Source organism: Varanus komodoensis, unplaced genomic scaffold (genome assembly GCF_004798865.1).
Source record: "Varanus komodoensis strain SLA01 unplaced genomic scaffold, ASM479886v1 scaffold1, whole genome shotgun sequence".
NCBI lineage: Eukaryota > Metazoa > Chordata > Lepidosauria > Squamata > Varanidae > Varanus > Varanus komodoensis.
This window is the reverse complement of record NW_025335268.1, coordinates 104,562,714-104,581,596: the sequence shown is the minus strand read 5'-3', so window position 1 is coordinate 104,581,596 and position 18,883 is coordinate 104,562,714. Positions and strand designations below refer to the sequence as shown.

The 18,883-nt window shown below is 41.1% G+C and overlaps 1 protein-coding gene across 4 annotated transcripts in view; it reads left to right on the top strand.

Moving 5' to 3' along the window:
- The window catches only part of AFAP1L2 (actin filament associated protein 1 like 2), a 107,819-nt gene that overhangs the window by 59,437 nt on the left and 29,499 nt on the right, over positions 1-18,883 (top strand). For 3 of the 4 annotated variants that reach the window (XM_044439353.1, XM_044439342.1, XM_044439361.1), the window contains exons 3-5: positions 678-755; positions 5,014-5,108; positions 12,139-12,229. In XM_044439353.1, coding sequence (XP_044295288.1) covers positions 678-755; positions 5,014-5,108; positions 12,139-12,229 — 264 coding nt within the window. Of the gene's footprint in view, positions 1-677; positions 756-5,013; positions 5,109-12,138; positions 12,230-14,672; positions 14,757-18,883 lie in introns of all 4 variants that reach the window. The other variant, XM_044439372.1, reaches the window with a different exon arrangement.

Here is an 18,883-nt window from a genome sequence, read left to right as displayed (position 1 = left end):
CCTTGCAAGTGCACAGAATCTCTGGGGTCCAGTAAAGAGAAGGTTTGTAAGAGAAAATTCACTCATGATGCTACTTAGCTGTAAATGAGAAGACCAGCCTTTCCTAGTAATTCAGGGAAAGGGGAAAGCAAAGATGTTATTAACAATGTATCTAAAGGAACGCTTGTGTCCATATATGCCCTCCTGCCCCTTGAGATCAGCTACAGATGCCCTTCTCTGGGAGCCCTCTGTGAGTGATATTAGGAGGGTGAGTACCCGGAGGAGGGCTTTCTCTGCGGTGGCGCCCCATCTATGGAATGCGCTCCCCAGAGAGGTCCGCCTGGCGCCGTCGTTATTTGTTTTCCGGCACCAGGCTAAGACCTTTTTATTTAAAACTCATTTTAATTGTTAATTTATTTGTGTTTATAGGATTTTAAATCTTTTAAGCTGAGATGCACCGGGTTTTAATATTTTTACTGTTTAATTGTTATATTTATGTATTTTGTTTTGTTGTGAGCCGCCCCAAGGCTTTGGTGCGATGGGGGCAGCATAAAAATGTTTTAAATAAATAAATAATAAACAAACAAACAAACAAACAAACAGTCTTCCAGTAATTGATTCCTTGTGCTTGTTTTGCTTCACATGCACACCATACTTTATGAGTATACAGAAAGTAATAAGGAGCTTTTACTTTGTAGGTGGTGATGAGGAATATATTTATATGAACAAGGTTACCATCAATAAACAACAGAGTGAACCAGAGAAAGCAGACAAAGGTAGGAATTTAAGGTTTTTCCTTGCTTGTGAACTAATTTCTCAGATAATAGCAGGCAAAGGTGCCTAAGGCTAATGATACCTTCATTTAGGGTTTTATTGTACACTCATCATTCGCTATTCATTCAGAGGTTCTTTAGATCACAATGTGCCTCTCCAGTTTTACTTCTGTGACTAAAGACCACTTTCTGCGCATGTTTTTAGAGTCGGCAAGATGAGATATTATAATTGCACAAGTGAAAGAAACAATTTTATTTTAACTTGTGAATGTGTCCTCTTTCATCAAAACACTGTGCTGCTTTAGTGGAAAAACAGGAAAGAAAGTGTTCAGTTCTTAGTTCTGAAATGAAATGGAAGGTCAGTACAGATGATTAGCAGCCTTGTATGCAAAACCTCACGTGTGATGACAGTTTGTGTGGAATAGTACGTGCAGAATTCCGCCAAAAAATGCAACCCAAGTTCCTTCTCTCAACAAACCCTCACTTTTTAAAATTAATAAATAAATATTAATGCAGTGTATGTGGTTAAAAAAACAGGAGAACAGCATACGAAACAATTGGGTCCTGATTACTACAAATGATTTGTCACATGTAGCATATTCACAGTTACAGTGCCCATGGGCTTTGTACTGTTGAGGAGAAATAGGCAATTTGTGGCTCTCCAGAGGTTTTCGTCTGTGACTCCCAGGATCCTTCTTGGCTCTCATGCTTGTTACCTAGCTGTGTAGTTGTGAGTGTCAGTCCACAACATCATTTGAAGTTGTGACATCCTAAGAACACAGGGGTCATCACTCACATGGGAGATAAAGCTGCCATATAGTGTAAAAGTCATCATGTTAGATTGCGTTCCTTGATAGCTTTGATTCATGAACAATTTTTATTTATATATTTAAAATATTTTTACCCTGGCCAATTCAGAAAAACATCTCAGAATGGCTTACAATAATTAAAACCAATAACAATTACAGTAATAATAATTACAATAAATAATAGTTAAAATAATTTAAGAAAGACATTCGATAACAAAACGATAAATAACATTCATAACCAAAAACAAAATAGAAAAAAAAACAAAAACAAAATGCGACTGTAGATGTTAAAAACTGTTTAAAATCCCTAATGCTTAAAATGATGGGTGAATAAAAAGGTTTTTACTTACTTGGCACTGAAAGGAGTGTAAAGTCAACGCCTGGTGAACCTCTCTGGGGAGTGCATTCCATAGTCCTTTATTTTTGCAATATTGTGCAAGAATGCTCTGTATCTGCTCTGGCAAATTATGAATAGAACACTTGAATAATATCGCATGCAGATACAGCAATTTCCAAACTTTTCCTTGCATGTTCTTTTGAATGTAAAGATATAGCATACATCTGCATTATGAAAAAATACCCCATACCTCTTCAAACAGTAAATCACAGGGAACTGGCACATTCAGTGCCTTTTACTTCAAGCAAACATAGTAAACCAGAAGGATATCATGAGTAACATTTGATAGGAGGAATGGCATTCTGTAATCAGGAAAGTCTTCCTGTGCCAAGAAGCTTGGATTTTCCAGGCATGGATTTTCTTGAAGGATGTGATTCCTGAGCATGGTAACCAAGAATCACTAAGTCTAAAATTATGCACACTGGAGCAAAAGATCCCAGCTTGACTTATATGCCAGTAGGATCTGAGCTAGTAGTGACTGACCAAGGAAGAAGTCTTGGAGTTGTGGTGGACAGTTCAATGAAAATGTAAGGTGGCTGTGAAAAAGACAACTTCATGTGAGGCATAAATAAGGCATTAAAAATAAAACTGCCAATATCATTCTGCCTTTATAAGAATCAGGTGTGGCCATACTTGGACAGGTCTAGCCAAGGAACCTGAAAAAGATATTGTAGAATTGGAAAAAGTGTAGAAGTGGGCAGATAAAATGAGCAACTCCCCTATGAGGAAAGGATAGCACTATCTGAAACTGTTTTTCTTAGAGAAAGGGCAAATGAAAAAGAGCATGTTAGAGCTGTACAAAATGTTGTATGCTGTGGAGAAAGCAGGCAAGGAAACATTTTTCTCCCTTGCTTATCATATTAGAACTCATTCCCATCAAGCTGACTGATGGGAGACTCAGAATAGAGAAAAGGAAGTACTTCTTCACACAGGGCATAGTATAGAATTCACTACCACAAGGTGCAGTTTTGTGCTGCATTTCAGATGACCTTAGAAAGGGAGAGGACACATTCCTGGAGGATGCAACTATCAGTGGCTACTAGTCCACTGGCAATGTTGCCTCCAGTAACAGGGGAAATGCTTAGATATGCCAGTTGCTGGGAATGTTAGATTTATTATAACAGAGGAATGCATATCACAATACTGAACAAGTTTTATATAGTCTGATTTTAATGTTGTGTACATTATTAGTTGTGTCTTTGTATATGTTACAAGATGTGGGCTCCTTAGCATCCAGCCCTTACACATTCAAGTTTTTATTTGTACATTGCAACATATTTATTTTTCTTATCATGGCTTTAGCCTTGTAATATCAAACCATTTTAGGGCATGTCCTATGCATGCTTTGACAGAAAATTCCTGTAATTCCCAGCATGCCCCAATCAACAGTGCTGGCAAAGGCATGCAAGGAATTATAGAACGCGCGCATGTGCGTGAACATGCATTGGATTGTGCCCTTCCTTGTATATATTCATCCTTAACTTAGGATTTTGTTAACTGCATCTACTGTGAAGGACCATTTTGTCTTGTTGTTATTACAAGTGTTGCTGGGGAATAAGGAGCAGCAGGGTGCTATTCACCCATGTCCGACTTGTGGGTGAACAGAATATTGGAGATGGACCTTTGGTCTGGTCCAGTATGTTCTAACAACACAGACAGTTTACCAGTTGCCATGGTAAACACTGTCCATTTCATTTACCCGTTTTCACTTTTACAGCAGCCTGCCTGGGCTTGGCACACAAACACTTTCAGTTTGCAAATTAAAGATAGAGAAACTTAGGACAGAGTGCTGCTACCAGGTGCCACTTAATTAAGATGTGAAAAAGCAAATACCAGGAAATCCCAGAAAGGAAGCGGATGTCTAATTTGTTGGCCTAATAACATCACTGAACATTCTGGATTTTGCTTGGCTGCTTCCCCTCTTATGCCAGAAATCCATTTCAAAATGCAGAGTTGTTATTGTGGCTTCCCAGATGCAGTCTGGCAGTTCTAACTTTTATTTTTAAATAGTATAAGTATACAGCCACATTCATGCCAGATTCATCCCAATGCTATGTGTAACATCCTGATGGCTACCACCATGCAGTGCAAGTTTGGAATGCTCCTATTTTCAGTGACTGTTTTGCTCGGGATATTTGTAGGAAGCACAATTTCATTTCAGATGCTGCATTTTCCCTACATGAAAATAATTGTGATGTAGGGGAAAACATGTGCTCTTGAGTATACCATCACACTGGAAGATATTGGGGACTGTTTATGTTATCTATTTATGATTAGGATTCCATAGTTTTAAGCCCCCTGGGATTCATCCAGAAAACCCAAGGCTGGCTTTACCTTTTGGCTGGAGACAGCTGCCTTTACATATGGTTACAACCATGATGTGATAAAATTTTCAGGTAACAACGCTGGTGTTTTAAGCATCCACTGTGTGGTTAGTACTCATTTGTCTGCATTTAAAGGCACACTCTGAAGAATGGGTGAGAGTTAGTTCCATTTGCTGTCAAAATAGCCAGAACCATTTACTGCCTTTCCTTTCTTGCCTGGATACATCAATATTACATGGATTCCTGAATTATTCTTGCAGCAAAGCCTCATTCACTGGCAAACTAGCTGAAAAATCAGATGGAAAGATTTACCCACCTGCTGAGACTCAAGTTCTGCTTACTTGAATTAGGAAAAGGCCAAGTTGTCTGAAAGCATGATCCATCCTCAGCAACAGTAATGACAGGGTGAATATGTAGGACTGCTCAATATAGACATCAGCCTTGCCTGGCAAGTGGACAGATTATTTTTAAGTCAACTTGGTCTTTGCAGTTTTCAGTGCAAATGAAAGTGCACCAATAAACCCACAACTAGCAAGAGAATGTGTTTTTAACTGTACTTTTTTTTGCCGTCCCCTTGGAGGCAGTATCAAATGCCATTTTTGTGGTCAAAAATAGGCTAAGTAATGCTAGACTTCTTCCAAACTAAAAGTGCAGCATGCATCTAAGAATGTTACTGAGAATGGTCTGTATAATGGGCAGTTTTCCATGTTGTTATTTCTGTTTGGACATAGTGCCCAGTTTCAGAGACTTCTTGACCAATGGGGAAGTGGAACAGCATTTGTCTCCTCCTCAGAAAAGTTTGCCAGACCTTCCACCCTCAAAAATAGTAAGTCCCTCTTCCTTTGAATTTCTGCTGTATAATACTTGTATAAACTGCATGGGTGTTCTGTGGTAGAGTTTAATCCCCTTCAAAGCAAGTCTGAATAATTTACTAGTATTTTCACTCAAAACTCATACATAGAGAATCATTAAACATTCACAGCATACTAATGGTGTCCTAGAAATTGGCAACTGTTTCCATTGCCTTTGTGCATGAAGTGCACTCTCATACAACCTTGCCTCATTTACAGATATTTCATGCCATGTTTTCATCTTGGACTAGAATTCACGATCATGTAGACTGACTGGTCTGGTTGTCTCACTTAAACCACAGTTTCCAAGTTCAGATGTAAAAGGAAATAGTGGTTTAATAAACTCTAAAAGTCTTTCATTACTGTGTGAGAAAGAATGGTGAAGGGGGCACTTAGACCCTGTTACTGGCCAAACCACACTTTTCTTTCACCATCACAGAGGTTGTTTGTGCAATGTTGAGTTCCCAAATGATTTTCTGATCACTCTTCCTGAAACCAATCAGCAGATGTTACTGTTCTTGATGCTGTTATCTGTGACTCCAAGTGGCTAAGTTCAGTCAAGTGAGTTACTGCAGGGTGTTGTAACCTGAGCCCTTCCATCAGGTGACTGTCCATTTATACTCGACTTCCATTTTATATGGCCACCTTTCTGAACCTGCCTCCCACTCCACTCCACCCCATCAACTCGCTTCTCCTATTGAGCTCGTTGAGAAGAGGTTTTACATGTTGGATGTAGACTTTGGGGACCACACCAGTGAGGAACTTCGTACTTGAAAAAAGCAGAAAACTTGAAAGGAAGTGTGTGTGTGTGTGTGTGTTTGTGTGCATAGTACAGGAGAAGGTAAAGGCCTCTGGGTGGTCCGTTGAGGAAATGGCTGTGTGAACTACAGGCAGAGGGAGACTGGATGGATTATTGCAGGGAAATATCCAAGGATATTAATGGGTTGGTGTCCCTCCAAGGCTTCTGAGAAAAGGAAGTCTGCAAAGAATGGAGTCTTTAAGCTTTGCACTGCTTGAGTTCTAATGAATACATTCTATTGCCCAAGGAGGTTTTCTGGCTAATGTATCTGGCTGGTTATAGCTGACTGTACTTTTATGGAAGCCTTTTTCTGAGAGAGAGGGGAGTGGGTGGGGAGAGAGAGAGGCAGGCAGGCAGGCAGGCAGGCAGGCAGGCAGAGGTGTCCTCTCACAAGTCCATTTTATTCTGGTTCTGTGTGATCTCCAATTTTTAGATTCCACATGAAAAATTGCATGAAAATATAAAGCATTTTCTATATACCTGTTAAAATATATTTTGTCTAAAAGGCACAATGTCTTCTGAAATGTATTTTGATAAACTAAGAACTATGCTTGGATTTGGATGTCCAGGATATGTGAAATCTGGTGGATAACAAAGTTCCGATCTGCACATTAGTCTATAAATTTGGGACTAGAATCAGCAGAGCAAATTCTTCAAGCGGCTCTTGTTCCAGGCAGCCAAGTCTCTGGCTTTGCATGGTGCCTGGCATCTCCGATTTGGCCAGCGGTGTGACAAGCAGCGTCTCTTTCCACCAGGGGCCAAGTTTCCCAACCCCACTGCCCACTTCAGAGAATCCTCCACCGGGCTCTGTGGGCTGGATTAGGCCCACGTGTTGGGGAAATCTGCACCCGCACCATGACGTTTCACCATGTGACACGATGTTGTGTTGTGACTTACCCGTCCTCTGCACTGTCACCCAGAAATACAGAAAGCAGGGGTAGGAAAACAATAGCATATTTTTCCTATTACCAGGGATGGTGGGAGAAGGCATCCCAAGACTCCCATTCTTGTCAGTATCCCCGTGGAAGGCTTAACATCTCTGTCTATCTACGTAAGCTTCAAGGGTCTTTCAGCCTGCGGTGGACTCTCCTTTCTTTTCTGTTGAGGGCCACATTCCCCCACAGTTAACCCATCAGAAGCTGATACTAACAGTGGGTAGCCCACCACTAAAAAGGACCAGAGCCATAATTGTGTGACTTGGCCTTTTTCTGTTTCTTTTTCTACTTTTTTTCTGTCTTTCTGCCATCCATTTCGTTTTCCTTCCTGCCCAGTGGGCTGCCAAGGTGTGGCCAGATCACTGTGCCAGAAATGTGAAACAATCACCTGCATGAGGCTTTTGAAATTAGGTTGAGTGCCATAGGAAACTGGGCTGAGAGTCTCAGGCTTCCCACTCATGCTTTTCCAGGACAGCAAGATAGCAATATAGCTACCTGTACATTCACTTATGAATGTGATGACTACAGCATTCAAAGGTGACGTGTGTGCACAAAACAGCCTTTGTAGACTAAATGCCATAGGCAGAACATTTGCCATCTCATTTGACCTCAGTGACTTAATTGCTTCCTAAGGCACTTATTGGTTCCCATGTCACTGAGTAATGAGGTGCCAAGTAATTTGCAATCCTAGATTCATAGAAAGGTAGAGTTGGAAGGGGCCAGAAGGACATTGGGTCCAACCCCCTGCTCAGTGCAGGACTGCCTGTTAAACCGGCCCATTCAGATGGCCGTTCAGCTGCCTCTTGAATGCCCCTAGTGTGGGAGAGCCCAGAACCTCCCTAAGGCACTGGACCCATTGTTCTACTGCTCTAATGGTCCAGACATTTTTCCTGATATCTAGCCAGAATCTGGCTTCTTGTCACTTGAGCCCATTATTCCATGTCTTGCACTCTGGGATAATTGAGAAGAGATCTTGCCCTTCCTCTTTCTGGCAACCTTTCAAGTACTTGAAGAGTGCTATCAAATCTCCACTCAGTCTTCTCTTCTCAAGGTTCAACATGTCCAGTTCTTTCAAACTCTCCCCATAGGGCTTTGTTTCCAGTCTCTGAATCATCCTTCTTGCCCTCATCTGTAAAATCATGTACAAGTTAACTGCTAGTTCTTATTCACAACAAAAGAATCCATGCCTAGGATTCTCTCAGGCCTAGGAAGCAAAAGGCTAGACGTCTGGTGCCATTTGCCCCGGCATTTAGTTTTCTATGGGGCCAGAACTCGGTGTGGAGAACACCCTGATCTATGAGCACCCTGCCCTGTGACCTGAAATGGCACCATTGGAATAGAATTTATTGCCTCAGCTGCTGGTTGTCAGAACCTGACTTCAGTGACCCGTGAATGATCACAGGAAGAGAACTGGGGGGAGGGGGGCAAATCTACAAATTTCCTTTTTCATGTAGGGCAGGCAGGTTCAGCATCTCAAGGTGAGTTAAAAGGTCTGAAATTGCAGCCACTAATCTTTGCTTGGGTCTGTGCATATTACAGTTCACTGGTCATAAAAACAATCTGGCTTTTTTGGTATGTGTAGGAGGGGATAAGATTTGGCTCTAGTTGCTGCATGTGTGGGCAGAATTTCCTAAGGCAGACATTGGATTAGCAGCAAAGTGAGACCTGTCCAAAACAGGACTGTTAAAAAGGCACCCATTTTATTCAGGCTTCCTTCAGAAAACATGTCTGTGCATACATGGTGGGAAGGGGTGTGTGTGTGTGTGTGTGTGTGAGAGAGAGAGAGAGAGAGAGAGAGAGACAGACAGACAGACAGACAGACAGACAGACAGACAGATTGACCACTTGAAACAATCCAAAATGTTCCTATTTTCCCTTTAACTCATTTGCTTCATGTTGTAAACAAGTGACAGCATCACAGGCCATTTCTGAGAGTGAAAGAATGGTGTGCAAGGCAACAGCTTTGATAGTAAATCACAGATTTTGACTTTTTGAGAGGACAAAATGACACATCGGGTGTGTGTATACCATCATACTGAGACTCCTTATCTATTGTAGCTTTCTGAGCTTTGCAAATGTTGTCTATGGTGTTCACAGATAGTACTGCAGGTGGAATTCAGGACCATGGATAGCTTCTATGAAGTTCAGAATAAAAAGCTGCAATGGATAAAGTGCCCCATGCCAGATAGTTAAGAAAGAATTTCAGTTCATAACTCTCAGAAAAATTTAATTCCCCACAGTAGTAGGAAATGCGTTCTGTGTTTCTGAAGGAAAACAACAATTGGAGCTTTGGATTCATTAAAGGATGAATCAATGAATTTCCATTGTCTGTGGAAAACTACGAAGAGTAGCTACCTTCTGCCCCCTCCTTCTCCAGTCTAAAACTTGTTTTACCTTATAGAAAGATGCAGGTATCCATTTCATGACCATAGAGAGAAATAGTTGCCAAATGTATTTATTGCTTTAATCTTTCTCCGAAGTATTATAGCTACTGGCTCCAGTGCACAATAGCAGGAAAAGTAAATCGAAGACATGTTCCCACCTGGCCATGGCTGAAAGGCTAGTTTAATGCCTCAGTTTGGTTTTTAAGCACATAAATATTTAACCAGGTTCTTATAGGCTCTCCATAACTGCCATAGGAGCTGGCATCAGTCCTTTCAAGTTGCGTATTTCTTTCCACTGAACCATTTTGCAAAGGTGAATAAATATTTTGCCAGGGGACCAATTGGGAGCACCTTCTTGAGATAATTGTGGCTCTATCAAATCGAATGTCTTCCACTCTACACTCAGATTAGAGCACATCAATATAGATGCCCTGACTTTTGAGAATTCCAGTGAGGATAGCCTGGATGATCTTGCAAAGATAATAGTGAGCTGGCTGAACTTTGAAATGGTTGTGTAAGATGAAACATCAGCAATAAATAACATCCATAGGCTGATATTTGTTTTAAATGGCTTGAAACATTTTAAATTTAGCTTCTTTAAAGCTATATCAACATGAGTAGAACCAATTTGATTTCAAAAGCATCAGATGTTCTTGAAGTTGGGCCACTGATATACCTATGCTAGGTCTCCTCTGGTAAAAAAGCTATGGTGTCAATGTGGAATGAAATAAGGATGGTTGGCTTGAGATCATTGAGAAGTAAACATAAGGAAAGAGCCAAATGTGTGATTATCACATCTCCAGCCGTAGAGTTTTCTCCGTCAAGGCGAGTGTGAATTTTGTCTGTAGCACATACAGCAGCATACACAGAAACATGAAAGAAGAGCTGCCAGTCAGTGACTGAAATCATGCTTGCAGGCCAGAAAAAAACACACCCAAAGCCCATGCAGGGTCCTAGAGATCTGAGCATTGACCTCTTTCAGCCCAAAGGCTGGATTTCATTTCAGAGAAGCTCTTAGGGGTCACATCCGAGTCTTGGGTGGGGATGAACATCTGAGCTTTAAGGTCTTATTGTCAGTAACTAGGAGCAAAGGAGGCATCTCAGCCTTTTAGAATGAGGAAAATTCTGCAGAAACTCTGGGACTGCTGATTGGTGTCTGGGGGAAAGGGGGCACTTCAGGAGAAGGAAGTACAGCATTCCGAGCAAACCCAGAAGGCTTCTTAGGAACTCTAGGAAGGCCAGATTTGGCCTCTGTCAGGATGTTGTTCACCTATGGTCCAGATGGATTGGCCCTGCTGCCTAAAAGGAAGTCTTCCCCACCCTAATGCCCTCCAGGTATGTTGGACTACAAGATCCCATCAAGCCTAGCTATCATGGCCATGATGGCCAGGGAGAATGGGAGCTTGTAAACAAACATATCTTAAGGCAGTCAAGTCAGCAAAGGCTTGCTAGGATGAGATCCTGGTACACACCGTATAAGAGCACACCCATAAATCTTTCTGTAGAAGAGCAGAAAGCAGATACATTCAGAGATTTTAAACTGGAGCTTGGACAAGGTCCTGGCAATTCTTCTCTCTAGGCAGTTTATCCTGAAAATATCAATTGTAGCTTCTCCTTGCCACTTGCATGTGAATATTTCCAATGAATCTTAGTTATCTTGTTTTCTCCCTAAACCCCAGCCTGTGGATTTGGCCGCAGTCCAGGGATTTTCCAGTCCTTTGAATCTTTTGAAAGTATTAATTTACATTAGTTCTATTTATCTGCTTCCTTTTTTGCTTATATTGACTTTGAAGATGTCTGGTGTATTTCCAGCTTGGTCTTCTCCTCTTACCCCTTTGCTCGTTTAAATGAGGAAACTCAAATACAATTGTACAGCCAGAAGATGAACTTTAAAATAAGAAATAAGGCTGGCTCAACTCATATTCTGGCAGAGTATAAAGTTCATTTTCATTAACAATCTTTCTAATTAAGTGGTGGGTAATAAGCAAGAACCTTGTTGCAGGATCCAAATCTGATTGTAATCCAATAAATGCCAAAGACCCTCCCCCTTTCCTTTTAACTTTAGTTTCTTAATCCAATCTCTTTTTAAAGAGATCTGACTTGGGTGTTCCAATTTTCTTAGGTCAGGCTTGTCCTGTGTCCTAAAGCATGAGTTTTCAGGAAAACTAAGAATACTATAATAATTTGTTTATTTGTAGTTTGCACCACAACTCTGTATGCTGTTATACTTCTTGTAATATAGAAATGCTATGGTTTAACCAGTGAAAAGTGGTAGGTAGAATTCCTGTCATCTAATGTTGCTATTTTTTTCCAGTATGGCTCCTCAGTCTTTAATACACAGAAATTCAACACTAATTTTCACTGCATTTCAGAAAAAAACCAACCCTGTCTAACTGCTGCTTGTCAAGTAAATGGCAGTTCAGTCCTGTATACGCATTTGTCTGCACACAATCTCAAAGAGTTCAGTGGATCATAACACAGGCTAATTGGGTATGAGGCGAAGCCTTAATGTTGGGGGCAGGGGAAGGCGAGAAGCCAGTAGCTCTTGTGCTACCACCTTCTGTCATATTCGGCTGGACTGTTCCAACAACTATGCACTGTAAAAGGGCAATCTGGAGACCCAAATTGAAAACTCTTCTTGATTTGTATTCAGAAATACAAAATATCATGTGATAGTCACTAGCTTTGCGTTTCATCACCAGTACAGTTCTGCTCTGTATACTGTTGTGTCTTTGTGTGTGTCAGGTGTTTTATCCGTAACATCCATCTTGCCTTCACAAATGAATATTCTTTTGATTCAAGCTCTAGGTACTATCTTGGGAGTTTATTTCAAAACTCCTTTGGCTTTTTATCTACACATTTCCAAATTTTTGTTTATATTCTGCAGATTCCAGAAACAAAACCACATTCAGGTCCCAAAACAGACTCTCCAGAAGGGTACTACGAAGAAGCAGAGCCCTACGGTGTCTCTGTGAATGGTATGTAAGGAAGTTTTCCCAGTGTTTCATTGCTTTTCATTATCCTTGACATGACAGAGAATCTTGTTATTTCTAGAAGCAGCCAACTCAATTGGGTAGGGAGGAGCAGAACACTTCAAAGTAAGACCACACAAAAATTAGACGCAGATTTTTTTGGGGGGTGGGGGGGTCATGCTACGAATTCAGTATAATGGAGTGTTTACAAGATAGTTGGCAAGTGAATCTGTTAATGAAAAATGGGCATGCTGCATTTTTCAGTCCAATTCTAGCACCAGTGCTCCAACTGAATAAGGTTTACTGCCTGAGTAAGGGTATCGTGTCATAATATCTTTATACATGCCTTGTTTTTGGTTGCTGATATAAATGAGTATATTCTAGAAGAGCCTTACCCAATATAGTGCCTCTGGAAGTTCTGGATTTCAGTTGCCATCAACCCCAGTCAGCATCACCAATGTTTAAGAATGCTGGAAGCTGAAGTACAAATTATTTGGAGGGCATGAGGTTGGAGGAGATGGTTCTAGAGACTGTACTGGGTTTCAGCCTCCTCCAAAAGGGAGATCTCCACCTGAATAGAAATGGTAGATCGCCTTGGCTAGCATCACTCATGGAGGTAATTCAGGAATGTTTACCTACAGAAGGGAGAGCTGTCTTATCCTGCAGATTTTGTTGCTAGGCTCATTATAGCTTTCCTGCTTTCCCCTTTTTCTCCTGTTTCACAGGTTGCTTTTATATCCCTTATTGAGTCTTTCTCTGCTGGAAAGAAAGTGCTACTCATGGAGTACATATTTGGAAGAGTACACTTCCCCAACCTTGTGTTCTCCAGATGTATCATTATCACTATATTATTAACATATCATTATCATACTGCATAGAATTCTTAGCACTCCCAATCACTGGCCATACTAGCTGGGACTGATGGGAGTTCAAGGTCCAAAGCATCTCCAGGGTACCGGTGGTACCATGGCCTGACTTGTTTTTGAGATCCAGGAGAATGTATGAAAAGCTGTATGTTCTTTAATGCATATCTGGTTAAGATGCTGTTTCTTATACATGTGTCTTTACATTGAAGACAAAATGGAAAAGTCACCTGTCATCTGAAAAACCTGCATGCCCACCAGTCCACTGTCCCTCATTCAGAAGTGCGGGGGGTGGGGGGGGGGTTAGCTACAAAGCAGAAGAGTTCTTCTGCTACATCTACTAGTAGATTTTGAAATTGCTTTCTAACATGTTTTTACCTGCAAAAACAAAGCATTCTATGGCATTCTTTGAAACATGCCAGAAGGCATTCTTCGATACCTGGGCATCTGCCAGTGAGCTGATGTTCCATTATTTTTAGTTTTGCCTCACACATGGAAGACTGTGTAAGTGCCCTATTAAGAGAGAAGGCAGGTAGAGAAGGGTGGAGGTGTGGAAAGCTCATTTGGGATTCTTATTTAACCAAACATCATGGACATCAATAGATAAGTTACCAGGTTGCAGGCTAATATCCTAACCCATTTGCCTGGTTTCCCTAGATGACAATTATGATGAGAAGCAATTTGTGTCTCTTGGCATTCTTGAAAATGTCCAACAAGCATGTCCTAGGACCAACCTTCCATTTGCTAACTGCCTTAAGAAGTAGTTGGATGTCCAACTGCCCAGCACCTGTGATGGACAGCTCCCTGTGCAGGATTATCTAATGCTGATGGAAATGCCATACACTGAAAAGCAGGATGAGATGGAGGTTCTCGGGCTGCAGTCCTAGGCATATTTAGTTGGATGAAGTCCCGCTGAAATGGGCACGTGTACTTTCAAGTGAAGCTGGCTATGATCAAGCTTCATGAATAGTGAGGACAAAACTGGCACCAGCTTCTGTCTTTGCTCAGTTCAGTCCCAGAGAGGTTATCTGCACATCACCCCTTATAGCACAAAGAATACAGAATAATGGTCAATTTCCATTACGGCATGTGATAGAACACAGGGGGATTTATGACACCCCTAACTGGTGTGAATACAAAGCAAGCAAGTCTGGGCCTTTTTTTTGTTTTTACTTTCCATCCAGCCACCAAGTGGTGTTCCCGAAATGTCCCTTTGTTACATTTTCATGAAGTGTAAAAGTTTCCTCCTTTACTTCTTGCTCTGGAAATGCATATGGACACATGCACAAACATATGCATATATAGAACTCGTGGTATCATGAAGACTGGAGACTGAATAATAATCATTCAGACTAAGTTGGTACCATCTGCTTTTATTTATGAGCATGGCAATGATCTTCACCATAACAAGGTAAAAAAGACAAATGGTTTTTGCAGACTGTTTCTTATTAAAGATGGTGAGTTATTTTGTCATAAATTGTGCTTCCATCTGCTAAAAGAGTTCAATTCATGTTTTGATGAACAGTGCAGTTCATTTGTAGGTCTCTTTCTTTCTTTTTCTTTCTTCTTCATGTGTGATTATGCAGGTCTTTATGGTAGACTTGCAGCTACTGGATCCAGACCAGGGTTGCAGGTTACCGAGGGAGTAATATATGCCACAATCACTATGGGTATGGCATGTTTTCAAACTTTATCACTCATGCATTGCCTTTGGTATTTTGTCATATGAACATAGATGGTATTTCACCACATATACATAATCATATTCATGTAACAGTTCCTTCCAGCAATACGTGATGAGAGGTGATAGACAAGTTGTTATATATTCTTATAACATTCTGCATTCTTCAGCCTCTTAGCCAAGCATGAACAAAGGTCTAGGTGTCACTAATCAACCTTAGCTGAATTCTAGAGGAAGACAACAGTGGATAAAAGTTCTTGTTTGTTAAAAAGCCACATAGTAGGTGCAAGTCTAATTAGGCAAAAAGAACAGTATTTCATTCATTCATTCATTACTTTCTGTGCCACCTAAGAGAGCTTCAGATCTCTGGGTGGTGAACAGCCGTTGAAACACAATAAAATACAGTATAGAATAAACAAGAATAGAACATCATAACATAAATTTAAAATACACTTAAAAACACATTTTCACCCCTAAACAGTCTTTACAACTTTATGAGTTTGCAACTAAACTGTCCATACTGCTAGATCTGCAGAAAAATAGAACCACTCTCATGTGCTATTTGGAGTTGGTAAAAACCTCAGCAAAGAGGCTGGTCTTAAACCTGGGGTGGAACAGATGGCAAAGTCAGTGCCACACAGATGTCAGTGGGGAGAACTTTCCATAATTTAGGGGCTACTGCAAAGAAAGCCCTCCTCCTTCTTGCCACCAGCCAAGCTTCCCTTGAAGGCAGCCTTCTGGGGAAAGCCATAGATATGGAACAAAATGTCTGGATATACTGTAGCTGAAAGAGGCATTCCATCAGGTATTGTGGTCTAAAGCTATATGTATGTACGGCTTTATAGTTTCAGTTTCAGATCAGTATTGGGCTCAGAAGCATATAGGTAGTCAATGAAAATAGGCCAGAACAGGGCCTGTATGTTTGGACAGTCTGATCCTGGTTCTTAGTTTGGCCACCACAGTTAGCACAGGCTGCAGCTTCTGAACTATCTTCAGAAGGGCAACTGCAGGTAGAACTCTTTGTAGTAATCTACTTTAGAGGTCACCAGAATTTAGACTACTAAAGCCAGGCTATCTCTGTTGGTTTTTGTAAGAATGGCCTCTTAAAGGCATTGTGGGACTACCGCCTCTCACAGACAGGCATTGATCTCTTCCCTGGCCCTGGCATTCTTCCCTCCCTGCCAGCCAAGGGGGCAAGAATTCAGTCTGGACATGTTTACACGAACCCGTCCAAGTACCTTGTTAGCATCTTCAAGCTGAACCAACAGAAATGTATCTAATAAAACTGGAGCAAGCTGTGCTCTCAGTTCCTCATTTGATTTAATTGCTATAATGTTGGAGTTTAAGCTCTGGCAGATGCAAGAGATTTTATCATGGAATTATCTAGCAAATATATTACAGTGCAGCTTAGATGGGTCCAAGATGTCCTTGGGGCCAGTGTGTAATAAGCCCAGTCTACCCTAAAGAACTCTACTGAGTTGCAAACAGGCGATTGGATAGACGCGGTGGGATGTTCATAGCGTGTGTGAGGGAGAGATACTGGTGTTGTGGCACTATAATTTTCACAGGACATTGCAATGTGTTGTGTTTCGTGTGTGGTGCAGATATTCCCGGTCCACACATCATGCTATGCTGATGCCTCCATTAGGTATCACCAGGTGCTTAGACCTATAGTGATTTATTAGCTTCTTAAAGACCTAGGTATTAGCTTAAAACAAAAACAAAAGCAGGGACTCCTGCATAGTATTATGGTACCCTCAGGGTAGTATGTTGTCAGAGCAGTTAGAATTATGTAACTGTTAGACAATTCAAGGCAGTAAATCTTTATCGGCTTCTAAAAAAGGAAGACAAAACAGTCTCTGTCCCACTAAAGTTGTGATTATGTCTGACACCAGTGAAACAAATTATCATTAACTTAGTTGCATTGGAGCTTTTGTAGGTTTATTGTGTAAAACTGCACTAAGAAAATAAATATAAATGACTCTGCCATTATCTGCCTCTAAGCTCTGCATGCCTTTTGATGGAATAAGAAATCCAGAATGTAGTACCTTATAAATGTTTATTTGGATCTTAATTTGTTAGTTTCATCTGTGGGTCCATAAGATGCTTTTGTGCTCTGTCAGCAAAACCTGCCCAAAGGAAAACAAAAGGAGTGTTAAACTCTTGGTTCTTCATGAACACTTAAGGAATGTTTGTTTTGCATTTGCAAATCTCAGAGTCAAGAGAATGAGTAGATACCTCTAAAATGGGTATTCTGGAGAAATTATAGAAAACATTCACATTTCTAGGTAGCGGTTTACACTTATATAAACAGTAAACCTGTACCTTTTAGCTGTTGTTTATGCAGGTGACAGCTTGCATGGAAAGGGCTTAGAAAATTTATCTAATTAAATTCTTCAATTTGTTGACAAAATGATACCCAGGCAGAGTCCTACAGGCCTTTCTGGACTCCATTATATTAGAAATAAGTTTTCTTTGGAGGACAATCAAGAGAAAACGTGTCACTACTGACAGCATAGTTTCTCATAACTACAGTGGCCTGGGAATACACACACACCCAGATGCTCTGGATGAGTAAGTGTGGATGGTCAGCAATCTACGTGAGAGAACTCTGTGGTGAACTAAATGGTTTGCATGCTGAAGGTTCAGTCTCTAGGTTCACTTCCAGGAAAGACCACAGCTGGAACCCTGAGGACTCACTGTTGGTCAGTGTGGACAGTACTCAGCCATATGGATGGCAATATGAGCCAGGAAAATGATTCCAGGGCATGGTCTGAAGGCATATGAGGCAGCCATCTTGCTGAAGCTAAGCAGGTCTGGCTCTGGTCAGTGCTTGGAGGGGAACCATCTGGATCCACATGTAACCACCTTGTTTCCATGATGGAAGAAAGGTGGGACATAAATTTAGCAAATAAATAATTAAATCTAATAAAGGCAGCTCTCTATGTTCCTATGACTGAGAGCTCCAACACAGCAGGATATACTTGGATTAAATATGCAACAGGCAAGGCAACAGTTCTCCCTCCTCCCTTACTTGGAAACTTCCATATCTTCCAAAACATCTCTGCATTCTTGGTTGGCCTGGGAACCTGTGGGCATCAATGCTGAGGGTGCTTTAGTGACCTTTGTCTCTAAAACTCCCATTGTAGAGCCTCATCATCAGATTCTGAGTCATGAGGACTTTGGGCAGTCTAGCAGTCTCATTCACTCGCCACAGATAGCAGCAGGGAATTCCTCCTGGGAGTGGGGCTTAGAGATGAATTGCACCCGCTGGAGGAACCCCAAGAGGCCATGCTGTCCTTGTAGGCCAAGTGAAACCCACGGACTGGAGGTTCTGTACACCCATGTTAGTGCAACATCAGTGCTGTATGTGGAGTGACAGCATTGGATATTCTTCACAATTTTTGTCAACTATAATATTGTATAAGATGATATTTGCATACTGCAAATGTCTGTTCACTTATTCTGTGAACAGACTAGAATAAGAATTTACTCCTTTGTAAATGGGGAAAGTGGGAAAAACCTTGTTGATGAATGCAGTAGACCAGTCCTTGCTGCTGTGATTGGATGTGGAAGAACCTCCATTTATTTTTTTCTGGGTCTTGCAACTACTGTGTGACCTGATATCAACTCCCTAATCTATATTAGAATCACATTCCTGTACATGCCTACTTAAAAGTAAGTCCCACTGAATTCAATGGGACTTACTTCCAGGTAAATTCGCATAGGATTGTGCAGTATCCCCCTGCCCCCAACATACACTGCATTATTTCACTCTGAAGATAATCCAGCAATTTATCTACTGGGAGACAGGAAGTAGAGCTACTGCTGAAATCCTACATTTCCCCAAGTGGAGCACAGTTTAGCGGCTATTATCTTTTCATTTGATATTCTAGAAGCAGTAACTGACTCATGAGTGGCTCTTGGCAGCAAAAGGCTTGCACACCCTCTGCAGGATTTTGCTTTTCCAGCCTTGTAGAAAACATTTGATAGCATCTGAGGAATGTGTTGAAAGAAGGAGTCTGAGATAGGTGTGGCTGGAGAATTTTGTCAAATAAAAGTCTTTGGTGGTCACATTTAAACTCACAGCTTGGATCAGAACTTAATGGGTTTGGA